General features: G+C 47.9%; 6 protein-coding genes across 6 annotated transcripts; 3 read left to right on the top strand and 3 right to left on the bottom strand.

The window, feature by feature from the left end:
- Nucleotides 1–176: 176 nt before the first annotated feature.
- Nucleotides 177–471, top strand: CMC2 (COX assembly mitochondrial protein; the record flags this gene model as incomplete). The annotated part of the gene is made up of 2 exons (XM_031148005.1): nt 177–210; nt 263–471. 2 exons carry the CDS (start codon nt 177–179, stop codon nt 469–471), a joined length of 243 nt encoding a protein of 80 aa, XP_031006714.1.
- Nucleotides 472–875: 404 nt separating this feature from the next.
- YJR085C (TMEM14-like protein) lies at nt 876–1,251 on the bottom strand (the record flags this gene model as incomplete). The annotated part of the gene is made up of 2 exons (XM_031148004.1): nt 876–1,070; nt 1,135–1,251. Coding segments are annotated over 2 exons (312 nt in total), but the record flags the coding sequence as incomplete, so codon positions are not given.
- A 305-nt stretch (nt 1,252–1,556) lies between these two features.
- Nucleotides 1,557–2,269, top strand: DAD1_1 (Dolichyl-diphosphooligosaccharide--protein glycosyltransferase subunit; the record flags this gene model as incomplete). The annotated part of the gene is made up of 4 exons (XM_031148003.1): nt 1,557–1,880; nt 1,972–2,029; nt 2,085–2,148; nt 2,203–2,269. Coding segments are annotated over 4 exons (513 nt in total), but the record flags the coding sequence as incomplete, so codon positions are not given.
- Nucleotides 2,270–2,421: 152 nt separating this feature from the next.
- Nucleotides 2,422–3,579, bottom strand: LHYA1_G003028 (Uncharacterized protein; the record flags this gene model as incomplete). The annotated part of the gene is made up of 3 exons (XM_031148002.1): nt 2,422–3,225; nt 3,311–3,367; nt 3,415–3,579. The coding sequence occupies 3 exons, from the start codon at nt 3,577–3,579 to the stop codon at nt 2,422–2,424; spliced, it is 1,026 nt and encodes a 341-aa protein (XP_031006682.1).
- A 1,268-nt stretch (nt 3,580–4,847) lies between these two features.
- On the top strand, nt 4,848–5,709 carry TGS1 (Trimethylguanosine synthase; the record flags this gene model as incomplete). The annotated part of the gene is made up of 3 exons (XM_031148001.1): nt 4,848–4,984; nt 5,031–5,129; nt 5,181–5,709. The coding sequence occupies 3 exons, from the start codon at nt 4,848–4,850 to the stop codon at nt 5,707–5,709; spliced, it is 765 nt and encodes a 254-aa protein (XP_031006683.1).
- Nucleotides 5,710–6,307: 598 nt separating this feature from the next.
- dop1 (Protein dopey) lies at nt 6,308–12,228 on the bottom strand (the record flags this gene model as incomplete). The annotated part of the gene is made up of 6 exons (XM_031148000.1): nt 6,308–7,594; nt 7,643–9,123; nt 9,175–9,419; nt 9,469–11,891; nt 11,945–12,072; nt 12,132–12,228. 6 exons carry the CDS (start codon nt 12,226–12,228, stop codon nt 6,308–6,310), a joined length of 5,661 nt encoding a protein of 1,886 aa, XP_031006684.1.
- Nucleotides 12,229–12,240: the final 12 nt, after the last annotated feature.

The raw sequence follows: 12,240 nt of genomic DNA, 5'->3' as shown, positions 1-12,240 counted from the left end.
GTTGTGAAGTTGTCTTGAGAGCTGGTAGAGCTTTGGAAAATGTAGCGGGTAGTTCCGCTTGCCGAATAATGGTGCGCGCTCTAAATCGATCAACTCCACCAAACATCAGAAAACTTCAGACAACATCCACCGACCTCAATCAAGCTGTAGAGTGAAGACACCTTCAATTCTTCAACATGCATCCCCACTTGCATACAAAAGACAATACGGGTCAGTAATTGCTCGAATATAGATTACAAAAGCCGCAGCTAACACGCCACAGCATGCGAGGAAGTCATGACAATCCTCGACGAGTGCCACGCACGAGGCTTCCTCTGGAAATCAGTGGGAATGTGCAACGATGCAAAGACACAAGTCAACCTGTGTCTGCGAGCCCAACGACTCGAGCGAACGAGGAAGAATCGGGAGGCTGCGAAGGTCAAGAACCAGGAGATGAGGGCGAAGTGGGCTGAGATTGACGCTAACTCATGAGTGAGGGAGGACATTGGTGTGTGGTATACGAAGAGCTGTGGACGATGTTTTGAGGAGTTATAGGAGGGTGTTATACTGGTGTTGGGATACTGGGCAGAATTTCACCAAGACCTCACGCCACAAAGCCGGGAGAGTACCTGGAATGTACAATAGGGAGTTGATGGCTATCACACCTGCGTCGAAGAGAAAATCACCTTAAATAAGGAGTGCAATTGCAAGGCAAGGTCGAATCGATCAAATAGTAATTCCCGCCTGTGCTTTTATGTGGAAGACCAGAAGCTATAGCACCCAGAAGCTCAAGAAGCTATGTCAGAGCAACCGCACCTACATTATTTCTTCCAGTCCCATACGAACATCCAATCCATCCATTACTAGAAACCGCACCCCTCCTAATCCCCACAACCTCACAGCTTAGCATACCAAGCCCTGCCATACGTATAAAGTCCATACAACGCCAAAACACTCAATCCAGTCGGCAATTGTTTACGGCTCCGAAGCGCTCTCGGGATCGAAGAACCAGCCAGGACAATCGAAGCAAGAAGCGCGAGCTCAACACCATAGGACTGCTTATTTTGAATGCGGTAACCGCCAAGCAAATACTGGTAATTGATCGTCAGCATACCGGTACCTAGAAGCTTGAGTAGGAGCGGTGGATGGGTATACCAATGTGCCAACAGTCACGCCGGCGATAACTGAGGGAAGTGAACCCGTCTTGACATATCCAAATGTTCCACCTCCTGCCGTGAGAGCGCCGATGATATATGCTGAAGTTTCGATGCCCTATAATGATGACATTAGCTCAGTATCCCATAAGAGCACGAATATAGTTCTGCGTGCATAGAGTGACTTGCCATCTTTGCAATTGAGAAGAAGCTTCACGGGTAAATTTCAGTTTAGTGTTGAACCTGTAAATGTACCTAGGTAATTGAAGACAGAATGGCCCCCGTACTTCCCTCGATTAAAGCAAGCTCCTTAGCCTTGTACCACCCCCTCCCCTCAACCTCGGCGGGCGGCGCGGAAGGGCTGTCTCCGCCCTAGAAATCCTTGGCGCTATACCCTGCATCAAGCTTCGTGGCCTCACAGCTCCAAGTACTATACCAAACCAAATTCCAATTCCAAACTCCAAACCAAGTCAGTCCTCTATACAATCAACAATGGCACCGAAACGCTCAGCCCGCGAGTCCACTCCTTCCTCCTCCACCACAACAACCACACAATTCAGCAGCCCCTCCGTCCCCATCCCCAGCAAGAAAGCAGGCAACCAGAGCCCGCAGGAAATCGCACTAGGCATATGGGAGAACTATCTGGACAAGACACCGCAGCGGACGAAGCTGATTGATGTGTTCATGAGCTTTTTGGTTGTAGTCGGCGTGCTGCAATTTGTGTATTGTGTTATTGCTGGGAATTACGTATGTCCCCTTCCTTCTGCTTAGTCCGAAACTCTAGTCTTGGATTAGACATGTGGTATTAAGTAGTTGTGCTGACTATGTTTCCTTTTAGCCGTTCAATGCTTTCCTCTCTGGCTTCTCGGCGACGGTGGGACAGTTTGTTTTGACAGGTGAGTGTGGTTGTGTTTTGAGATAGGATGGAAGGAGTGAGACTAACCGTCATAGCCTCGTTGCGGATACAGACAAATGCTGAGAATAAGGCGGAGTTTGGGGAGGTTTCTCCTGAGAGGTAAGGAAATGATACCAATGATGAGAGCATGTTACGCTGACAGATTTTCAATAGGGCGTTTGCAGACTACGTTTTTGGCAGTTTGATTCTACATTTCTTCTGTGTCAACTTCATCAACTAGATATGTATAACATCACGGGCGTGGCATCTGGGCCACCGAGAGAATGTATAAATAACAAAAGTCACAAATGGCGTTCGCAAATGGAATCAAGCATTTTGGGAACTGTAATTCAAGCCAATCAAATAACCCCAGGTATTCAAACATCGGATGTCCTAATCTACACCACTATCATTTGCATCTGCTGTTGCTGTCTCCTCCACGACTGCCGCCTTAGGGGGTCCCCCAGCCTTGGGCGGACCACCAGCTTTGGGAGGTGGTGGTGGAGGCGTGCTCTTTGCGCCCGGCGCATGATCCAGCTCTCTACTCTTCTTCTCCCCCTCCATGAAATAATCATCCAACCCATTATTAGGACTATGCCCATACTTCCTCTCCTTTTTCTTAGCCGGAGTCGTAGCTCTTGGAGGACCCGCGGCCAACTGTGCTGGAATTAGCAGTTCTGAAGGATCAGAAGTGGCTGCTGGGACAAAAATGTCACCGCCCCCGATTCCAGAAAGTGTTCTAGGCTCTTCATTTGAGAATCGTGCATTCTCTGTCTCGAACAGCGTCTCTCCGGGCCCAGCAAGGGGCTCACTGAGCGGTGCAGGTAGTCTGTGAAGAGCTCCATATCCCAATACACATCCCAAAGCCCCCTCTCCGCCCCAATCTCTGCTGGGATGGATTGTAACTTCTCGGGTGACATTGTATTCGTTATTGTACACGTATAGGCGTAGAGGTCGTCCGATATGGTCCTCGACTAGCTCCCCAAGACCACTCTCGCCGTGCAAGACTCCTTCAGGTGTGCCTAGAATGTAGTCGCTATATGGTAGAAGACCTGCGAGATCGGCTGGTGAGTTGGCTGGTACGTCGAGAATATGCCAAATGTTGGTTACTGCGGAAAGCGAAGTCCATTGCAGGGCGAGACCAAGTGATGGTTGGTTGGCAGAAATGGGAATGTGAAGGGTTCTTGTCTTTTGGCCCTGTATACACATACACGATTAGCGTGTATTTCAGAGCTTTAGATCAGTTCCATCTTGCCTTCGCGCTCCAGATCCCAAGGGTTACTGTACTACCAGCACAGTTGCGAACTTCCTGACCAAACAAAGTCGGGTCCGAGTCATCCTAACCATGTTAGAACTTGAATCAGCACATAGAATAGGCATAAATACGATCATTCTCCCATTGATCCCAACTATGAAGTCAAACCAAGGCTCAATTCCGAGCTCTGGAGACTTGTTGCGTAGCACTTGGAAACCAAAAGCTCCATGGGTGGAATTCTGGGTTGGAGAATCCGAGTCCAGGCGGGAAATAAACCGGTTGAGTGCGTTGAACATAGTTCCAGCAAATCCGCAAGATCATCAAATGCGTGATTGGCTTTCTAAAGGGTAGGAGTGTTTGTTGTTGTTGGAGCAGCGATCTGGCAAGTCAGCCTTGTTGGTCCAAGCTTCAAATTTCAAGCGAGTGGACTAAACCATCTTCCCTTCAGCCTTTTCCTCTACTATCTAACAAGCAAGCGGGATGATGGGATCTACAGTTGTTTAATGGGTGTGGTATGTAATTTATCTCTTTCAACGTTCTTGGTCTAGTCATGAGTCCCTGTTAACTTTTCTACGCAGAGTATCTTCAAGTCTGATCGACCCGTGTAAGATCGGGCTGGAGCTGCGTTTGGTCCATCGCCGTCACAGAAGAGTGTTTCTCTTTCTTTCCCAAGTCTTTCCGTCTGTGACAGATTATTTATTTTAGTTGTCCAGCATATAGTTTCATGACAGCGCAGTCATCATCACATGCAAACTTTTTGGAACAGCCTCGCAAACCAAAAATTAGCCATCAGGAACGGGAAATAGAGCTTTCGTTGGAAACAGCTGGAATCGATCGACCGGAATTCAGAAACGTTGAAGACTCCGTCGCCAAGAGAACACGGACTGCTAGTCAAAATTCAGCGTTACGATCTGAGTCTTCGAAAGTACAAGTCATCATCAGATCAAGTGAACCACGTATAAGAAGACCAGAAGATACTCAAGTCGTATCCGATATCGAAATTCGCAAGCGAGGGAACGTTGATATATCGAAACAAGATCACTCGTAGATACCCGTGACTTGTGACAGCACCGAAGCCCCGGAGCTAACGGACAGTAATTTGACCAAACGCGAAACAACCGCAAGTCCAAGATCCAAATCAAAGAAACCCAAGAAAGTACTTCATTGGAGCTTGCCTATAAATTGGCAAAAGGAAAGGCAGCTAAGATACACCGGAGAAGCGATTACCCCCAAGGCCTTTAGAAGACAAGCCAAGTTGAAAGGCGTGCTCTTAGGTCACCAAAGCAAGATTAAAACAAGATCAAGGGGCGGGAAAAGCACACGGCGTGTGATTCAAGCGCTTTCTAAGAACTCGCACCGAAGCAGTGCAGGAGCTCTCCTTTCATCAGATCGCAATCTTTCCAGAGTAGCAGAAGCATCTCCAGAGCACCACCAACAAATACATCCCTCTTTCTCGGAGCGTTTGCCCAAAGATTCGATTCCTGCCGGAGGAGAAACGAGTACAATACCAAAACTCAATATACCCCCTAGAGAGGCTATTCAGCCTCCAACGGAAGATCCAAATATGGCGAGACAGCCAGAAGAGGATTTCAACATGAACGGCGTAGATTCTAGCCCCACTCTAGAGTCAAAGAGCTTTTCTCTGACAGACGACTGCCATCATTACCAGCGCCGAGCTGATGTTCCCTGGGACATTCAGAAGTACGTACAAGTCTAAAATGAACGAGCTAAGCTAACCTCGATTTAGATATTGGGAGCAGCGGTACAGCATATTCTCTTTGTATGATGAAGGAATACACATGACAGACGATGCCTGGTTCGGTGTCACTCCTGAGCCTGTTGCGAGGTAAGTTCCGGCATTGGGAATGACTGTCAATTATTTCTAACATTTCATTAGACAGATAGCCAGTGATCTCGTGGCCAGTACACCCTCGTCAAAGACCGTGATAATAGACATATTCGCTGGCGCAGGCGGAAATGCAATCGCATTCGCGCTCTCAAACCGATGGTCTGCTATCATAGCCATCGAGAAAGAGGCCTCGGTAATAGCCTGCGCACAAAATAATGCACGCATCTACGGCGTTGCAGACCAAATCACCTGGATCAACGACGACTCATTCTCATATCTCAAGCAAAACCAAACCTCAATCGACCGCTCGAAAACCGTCATCTTCGCCTCGCCTCCCTGGGGCGGCCCAAATTACTCATTAGATGGAGTCTTCAACCTGAAGACAATGTTGCCATATTCCATCAAAGACATCCACACAGCTTGCGAGGGGATGGATTCTGCGCTCTTCCTACCAAGGACAAGTAATCTGAAGCAGATCGCGCGATTAGCACCTAAGGGAAAGAAAGTCGAGGTTGTGCAGTACTGCATGGAGGGAGCTAGTAAAGCTCTTGTAGCTTACGTTCCCGCTGTTGCTTGAGCACGACCCAATTCGAATGCGGTACAGTACATTGGCTTTTAGCAAAGGTGGACGGGAAGTGGGTATATATCATGCCTTGAAGCCTCAGGAGGAAACAAAGTCGAGGGGAAACATTTTTGTTGCACATCGTCTGTTTGTCCTGAGGCAGGCCAGCATTAGCTGCAAAATTGGCAGAACACCATAATTGAGGAGCTTCGATGATAAGCGGGGAAATACAAAGCCTAACAAGCAAATTCACATTGCCACGTCTTCATGTTTGGGACTGAAGGACAAGAGACTATGAAGTATTTTCAGTCAGATCAGATTAGATTTGAGCCGATTGCAAAGGCTTAGCTGTAAAGTTACCATTTTCCAAAGCAGTCCAATGCATTCGGAATTTTCAGCTCTCTTCAAAGTAACCTTCACTCTAATGAGCTGTGAGAAGCATAAATTCGAATGCCATACATATGATAGGTCTAAATATCAGAGAACAAGCTTCGCGTTCTACACTCGCACGCTTCTACCTTGTCTTACACGCAATCACGTCATATCGTACACTCAAAACATGGGATATCAAATCATTACCTACCAACCCCATCCCCCATCCCTGATCCCCCACCTACAATGCCTTAACAATGCTCCTCTCATCAAACAAATCCGCCAAAAGTGCCGACTTACAAGCCCCCAAATCCGGTGCCCCCATTGAGTACGTACTCTCAAACGCAAAAATGCTCAACTGCGAAAAGAATGGCCTCAACACCTTCCCTACCAGCTCATCTTTCCTCTCCCAAGGCCCCTCATCACTGATACCGCCTGGCCCTATCAGTGGTCGTCGGGTAGAGCTCTTCGATGCTTGCATAGCTGAGGTTTCTGTCTGTATTGCGGAAGCTAAGGCTGTGGAGCCTAGTTCTTCAGATAGTTCGTCGACGAGAGAGACAGGGTGAAAGTTTGCTGGTCGGTAGACAGCGTCGATTGTATCGGTTATGAAGAGCCATTCGTGAAGCTGGAAGTCGTCGGGTGCGATGCATATTAATGTATCCAAAAGCTTGCATGCCTGCAAAACACAGGTGTTGTTGAAGGTCTCGGAGGCGGCGCTGTGATCTGGCGATACGACCGAAGCAATGGCTGCGTGGAGCTCAGCATTGACTATGGGCCATAGAGTGGCCAGATGCACAGCCGATGTCTTGAGACATAATGCACGAAGCAGGAGATATATATCTGCTCGAGTATTTGAAGATGGAGATGTGGTTGTAGTTGCGGCCAGAAGTTCGACGATTTTCTCTTGCATGGTTGATAGATCCGTCACAAAATTATCGTCCATAGTGGCTAGAACAAGGGTTGCGACCCGGCGCAGGTTTAGTTGCGTCTTTCGATCGGCTTCAAGCCTGGCTGATGTGGCACCAACACCGAAAACTATCCCCGCTGTGCTAGGAGGCACAATGCGCGACAATATTTCCGGCATTCTTTCTTTGTCACTCAGGGTCCATTGCTTCAGTAATGGAAGCCAATCACTCTCAACGAGGGAGACTGAGTTGCCAAAGAACCTCGTATCGTTGAAGGCATCGCCTAAGTCTTTCCTCCAAGCCTTCTGGGTATTTGTAAGTCTAGTCAATTGATACAATAATTCTAACGTGCTTTTCGAGACGTTATCAGGGAACGATTTGGATTTGAAAGTTGGACCGATAACACTGTTGGAGATTGTGTTTGCTGCCGAGAGAATACGATCGGGCTCCACAAGGATTTTAGGGAGGTTGGGGGCTATGGATGCTAGGATACCAACAACATCGTTAGATCTTGCTAATGATCTTGGTCGGGGTGAAGCAGGATCATCGTTTTCCGCGCCGCTCTCTAAGAATCCCATCGGTCTTGTTGTGAATATTGCAGTGAGCAGTCGGAGAAAAAGGTCCTAGTAATATTAGCTTGGTGTGTCCCGATCAGACATCTTTCAACTTACACCTAGATCTCTTCGCATCTTTCGCTGCTCACCGAAGTTGGTATTGTCAACCTTTTCACCAAGTATGGCTGCAAATTCAAGCAGACTAGGTAAAGTTTGTCTATGAGGGAACGGGTTTGTTAATAGATCCTTCAGAAATGTCATACAGTCGGTCCAGATTTCATCCATAGCATCGTCCTCCAAGGAACGAGCATATTCAACTAAGAATATTACCAGATCTGTATCATTGAGGGACGAAGTCAACGTTGATTTTCGAGCTGGGTCCAGAGCAGATGGATTCGTACGACTGTATATAGCGTTGAAGATAGCGGGAATTGTGTGCTTGGGTCTTGAACCATCAAGTACATGGAGGAGATTGAAGACGACCGGCGATCGCGAATCAGCATCATTATTGGACGACTTCTGCCACACTTCCACAACAGTCTCTAAACATTCGAGAGCTTCGGCTGCAAAGAGATGCTCAAGCAACCTTCGAGCACGGTTTCTCATCCGTAAAGATGTATAGGTGAAAGAAGCGGAAGAGTCTGCGTCTTGAAGAGTCCCATCATGTCCTCCCCATGTCCATATGAGAAAACATATGCGCACTGCATCCTGAAATGAGAGCAATACTGTGAGACGGTTGTTGGCAGTAGCGCTCCTCGTTTGAGGAGCTTCGGATGTGAATACATTGGACACCATGTTACCGAAAAAGCCCTGACCTTGTTCTGGGCTCTTGAACACAGGAGCCCTGAGCTCATCCCGAAGCAAACGGTCATGGCCTCTGGCTAGAACGTGTTCAAGTCCGTTCAATAGAGAAATAAGGGTTGTCTCAGGAGCAGTAGTGCCTTGGGCATGCAGACCAGGTTCTTTAAATGTTACCTGCAAATTCTCAAACGTGTGCCCAATCTGGGAACAAAGCGTTTCCACAAGAGGAATGATAATTTGGAAAATAGTCTCGGAGTAGAAGGGCAAACATTCCGTAAGGAAGCTGACCCAGCTGTCGAGGACTGGCCGACTACTGGGAGCAGCAAAGCCTGCTAGGAGACAATTTATCAGCGACGCTGGAGGAGGAGGAAGTCTCGAAGAAGGGATCTGTTCCCCACGATCCATAGTCAATGAAAGTCGGGAGCTTTGAGGTCTATCTTGAGTGAGGGATCGCTTGTGCTCCGTGGATGGGGACAACGGCGCCGCGACGGGTGTCGATGCATTCCTAATTTTAAGAGTACCATAAACCACATCCAGTAGTAAAACCTGAATGTAAGGGTCTGGCCAATCCAGTGATTGAGTCAAACGCTCAATCAAAACATGCTCCAATTGCAGTTCGGCAAGTTGCAGAGAATATGGGCTCAGGAGAATCCGATTGAGGGTCGTCAAGGCTGTCCGATAGAGTTGACTAACGCGAGGTTTTAATTCGGCGTTTTCTAGATCATAGGTTCCAGATATTGCTCGGAGACAGACATGCAAAAAGAATTCGAGAAGTGTTATTTCCCCGTCGTTGCCAGCTAAATATGTCATTAGAAACGCTTATAAGTAATAATATTGGGATAACACACTTATACGATGCAATGAAGCATCACTTGGGTCAGTAGAAATTGTGTTTTCAGCCAGAGCCGCCCACATATTCTCGGATGACCACCGCAAAATATTCGATAAAGTTTGAAGGTAGTACAGGCACTGGTCTAAATCGTCGTCGTCGGTGTATCTGCGTGCGTCTTCCCCCAAGGAATGAGAACCATGTACCGATATCGTCTGAAGGAAGTCAAAGCCAGAGAATTTTGAGACGAAGATATGGAACAGCCTCAGATTAGTTAGCATATTGAATCTCAATATTTCAAAAGGTGACTCACTTGTCAATACCAACAAGGCTTTGGAGCCATGTTCTTACCGTCATAAAGAGCTGCGTCTGCTCGTCAAGGAGTGCGTCCAACAGTATGAATAAAGGCCTGGTGAGCATCAATTCATAATTTCCGATCCCAGACACACGGGCTGGACGCTTAGTTTCGCCATTAGACGGCTTTGATGCTCTGCGATCCAGATTGCCAGAGTTATCTTGAAGTGTATGAGTCCAAAGAATACTAAAGATCCGGCCGGAGTCTGCATTGCGATTTGCGAATGTACCATTGATATCATTTTCCACCATTAGAGAGCAGATCGCAGCTTCAACCTCTCGATTTGAGAGGGACAGACTGGTTTGTAGTTGCCAAAGGCCTCGAACTGTCTCCACATGATATTTTGGCTGCGAAGCCGACAAGTATGACCAAGCTAACCGCACTAGAGGACCTACAAGGCTCGATAGGTCTGCCGCCGAAATGTATGCTGCTGAATAAAGGGTAGTTGCAAGAGAGGTGATGGAAGTGAAGTCTACGAACTGGAGCTGAGAAGGCACAGCTAATTTACTGTGCATGGCTGAAAGCATATGTGCAACATCTAGACTTTCAACTTTAGGGACTTTTGCGAGCATCAAAACTAAAAGCTTGGTTTTCATTCCAGCATCAGCACTTGACACTGGACTAGACAAGCTATGACTTGTAATGCTGCCGGCTTCCCTCAAGAGAAGCTCACAAACATCGCGTGAAGAAAAAGGGGGCGAGACAGCATCGAGGTTTCCTTGATCTTGAGTGTAAAAGTTCTTGATGGTGTGAAGCATCTCAACATCAGTTGAATTTCGCGTCGCCTCCTCATCGTGGGTGGTAGCGACAGACTGGCTCGTCGACGGCCGTGTTTGAAAAGCTCGCTCTGGAATCAGTTCGATGAGATCCATCGCAGTATTCAAAGCTAGTCTCGACACGTCCTCAGAGGTATTGGCGTCACCTGGCTGGGTCCCTGCCTTTGCCTTTGCGTCCCCTAGCATAGCCAATATAGTTAGAGTTGTTAAAGGGGCGTGTATCACGAGCATTTCCTCTTCCCGCACATTAAAATGGGCAATGGTGAAATTGACCAATGTCAGCTTGTCAATCCTCTCCGAGACTGCAATTTTCCCGGTCCCAATGGCTTGGGCGATTAATCCCACAATCTCCCCCCAAATCAGACCACTCTCAACCCCATCAAAGAAGACGCTCGCACTCCGAAGGACTTCGGAAAAATCATTTTTTGTAGGCGCCTGGGCTTTGTACGTCCGAACGCTATTCACAATAGGCAAAAATATTGTAGGGACCACAAGGCCCCCAATTTCCCACCTATCCATGAGAGAAAGGCAGATTCGGAAAGGCCGCGCTCTGTCGACCGGATTTGTAGCCTCTCGTTCAATCATTTTTAGCAAGGCTTTTGTCAAGTGCCGCAATCCATATTCTTCAAAGTAGCGTGTTCTCAATGCTGACTGTGCTTCCAAAGGATCTCCGGTCACAGATGTCGGAGAGTCTGGCCCACCTTCGTTCTCGTTACCAACAGGCTCAGGGCCTAGAAGCCATGTCCACAGTCGTCTGTTGAGGCTCATCTCTCTCCGGGCGACTACTCCAGCAGCAGCCATTATCAGAAGTTCCAGATCTTCCGTCTTGACGCGATTTTGTAGAACGTGAGCGTGTAGCGGTAAATGCGTTACAAGCAGGTCAAGAAACCCTCGCTGAATCAACAATTGTTCGTCGGCTAGGCCTGCAGCAAAACATCTCAAAAGCAGTCCTGGCTCAGGAGACGTTACCAATTCAGACAAGCGTGCAGAACTTGAAGCCCCTTCCCCGTTATGCGATCCATTGGCAGTATTGGTTGATGCGTTGTAGGGGGTAGGCTGACCAAGTTTCGGCAGACTGCGAACCATATATGCCAGTGCACCAAGACGGCGTCCATTGCTAGTTATAGCTGCCAGAAAGAAGCACTGCCAAAAGTATCCATCACCACTGTTATGGTTTTCCTCGAGCTCCTCTCCGTTTGCAGGTCTGACAGCGTGCTTGAATCCGTCTAGGAGCTTCAAGGTCCGCTCAAAGTCCTCACTTGTTTCTTCTTCTAGTCCTGGTAGCAAGGAAAGAATGATAGCTTTCAAGGCAGGACGAAGCGCTCGTCCATCGAGTTTGAGGAGGTATTTCTCGAGGAGGTCCAGGAATGGGGTTCGGACGGAAAGGGATGCGAACGAGAGCGTAGATGAAAGCCCAGGAAGATAGAGGGGCAAATCTCTAGAAAGAGCATCATTTCCAATCATTGAGAATATGTATGCGTAAACTTCGAGAGCCTTCTGGTGTACGCCGGAGGGGAGGGAGGGATTCAAGCACTGAGCCAGACGCTTTGCGACTATTGCTTTGGACGGAACTGCAACAGTGGTTGTAGGATGTGCTTGGAGAGACTATTAGGGAAAATCAATAACTTCATTCCAAGAAACATATTAAAGCGACAAACCTTCAATAAGCGGCCCAGAAATGAAATGTAATCCGCCCATTCCTGAAGGGCCGTGTCGAACAACGACAGGGAACGGTCGACCCCAGACGCATATCTGCGGTAGGCTTTGTCTTTATGTAGAGGTTCATCTAATACTGGACATTAGTATTCTAAAAGGAACCTTACAAAGCAATGCTTAGAGCTCTACCTGTCGTCCATTTTCTAGATGTTGGTATTGGGGATGCCCTCCCGGAGCTGGTAGGGGACACAGATTGCCGCCTGGAGCTCGCCTCAAGGGGGGCCATGGTTTTTGCAGG

This window comes from Lachnellula hyalina (genome assembly GCF_007821495.1).
Source record: "Lachnellula hyalina strain CBS 185.66 chromosome Unknown contig00040, whole genome shotgun sequence".
NCBI classification, from domain to species: domain Eukaryota; kingdom Fungi; phylum Ascomycota; class Leotiomycetes; order Helotiales; family Lachnaceae; genus Lachnellula; species Lachnellula hyalina.
Note: the sequence above shows the minus strand (reverse complement) of the source record. Positions and strands in the feature narration are given on the sequence as shown.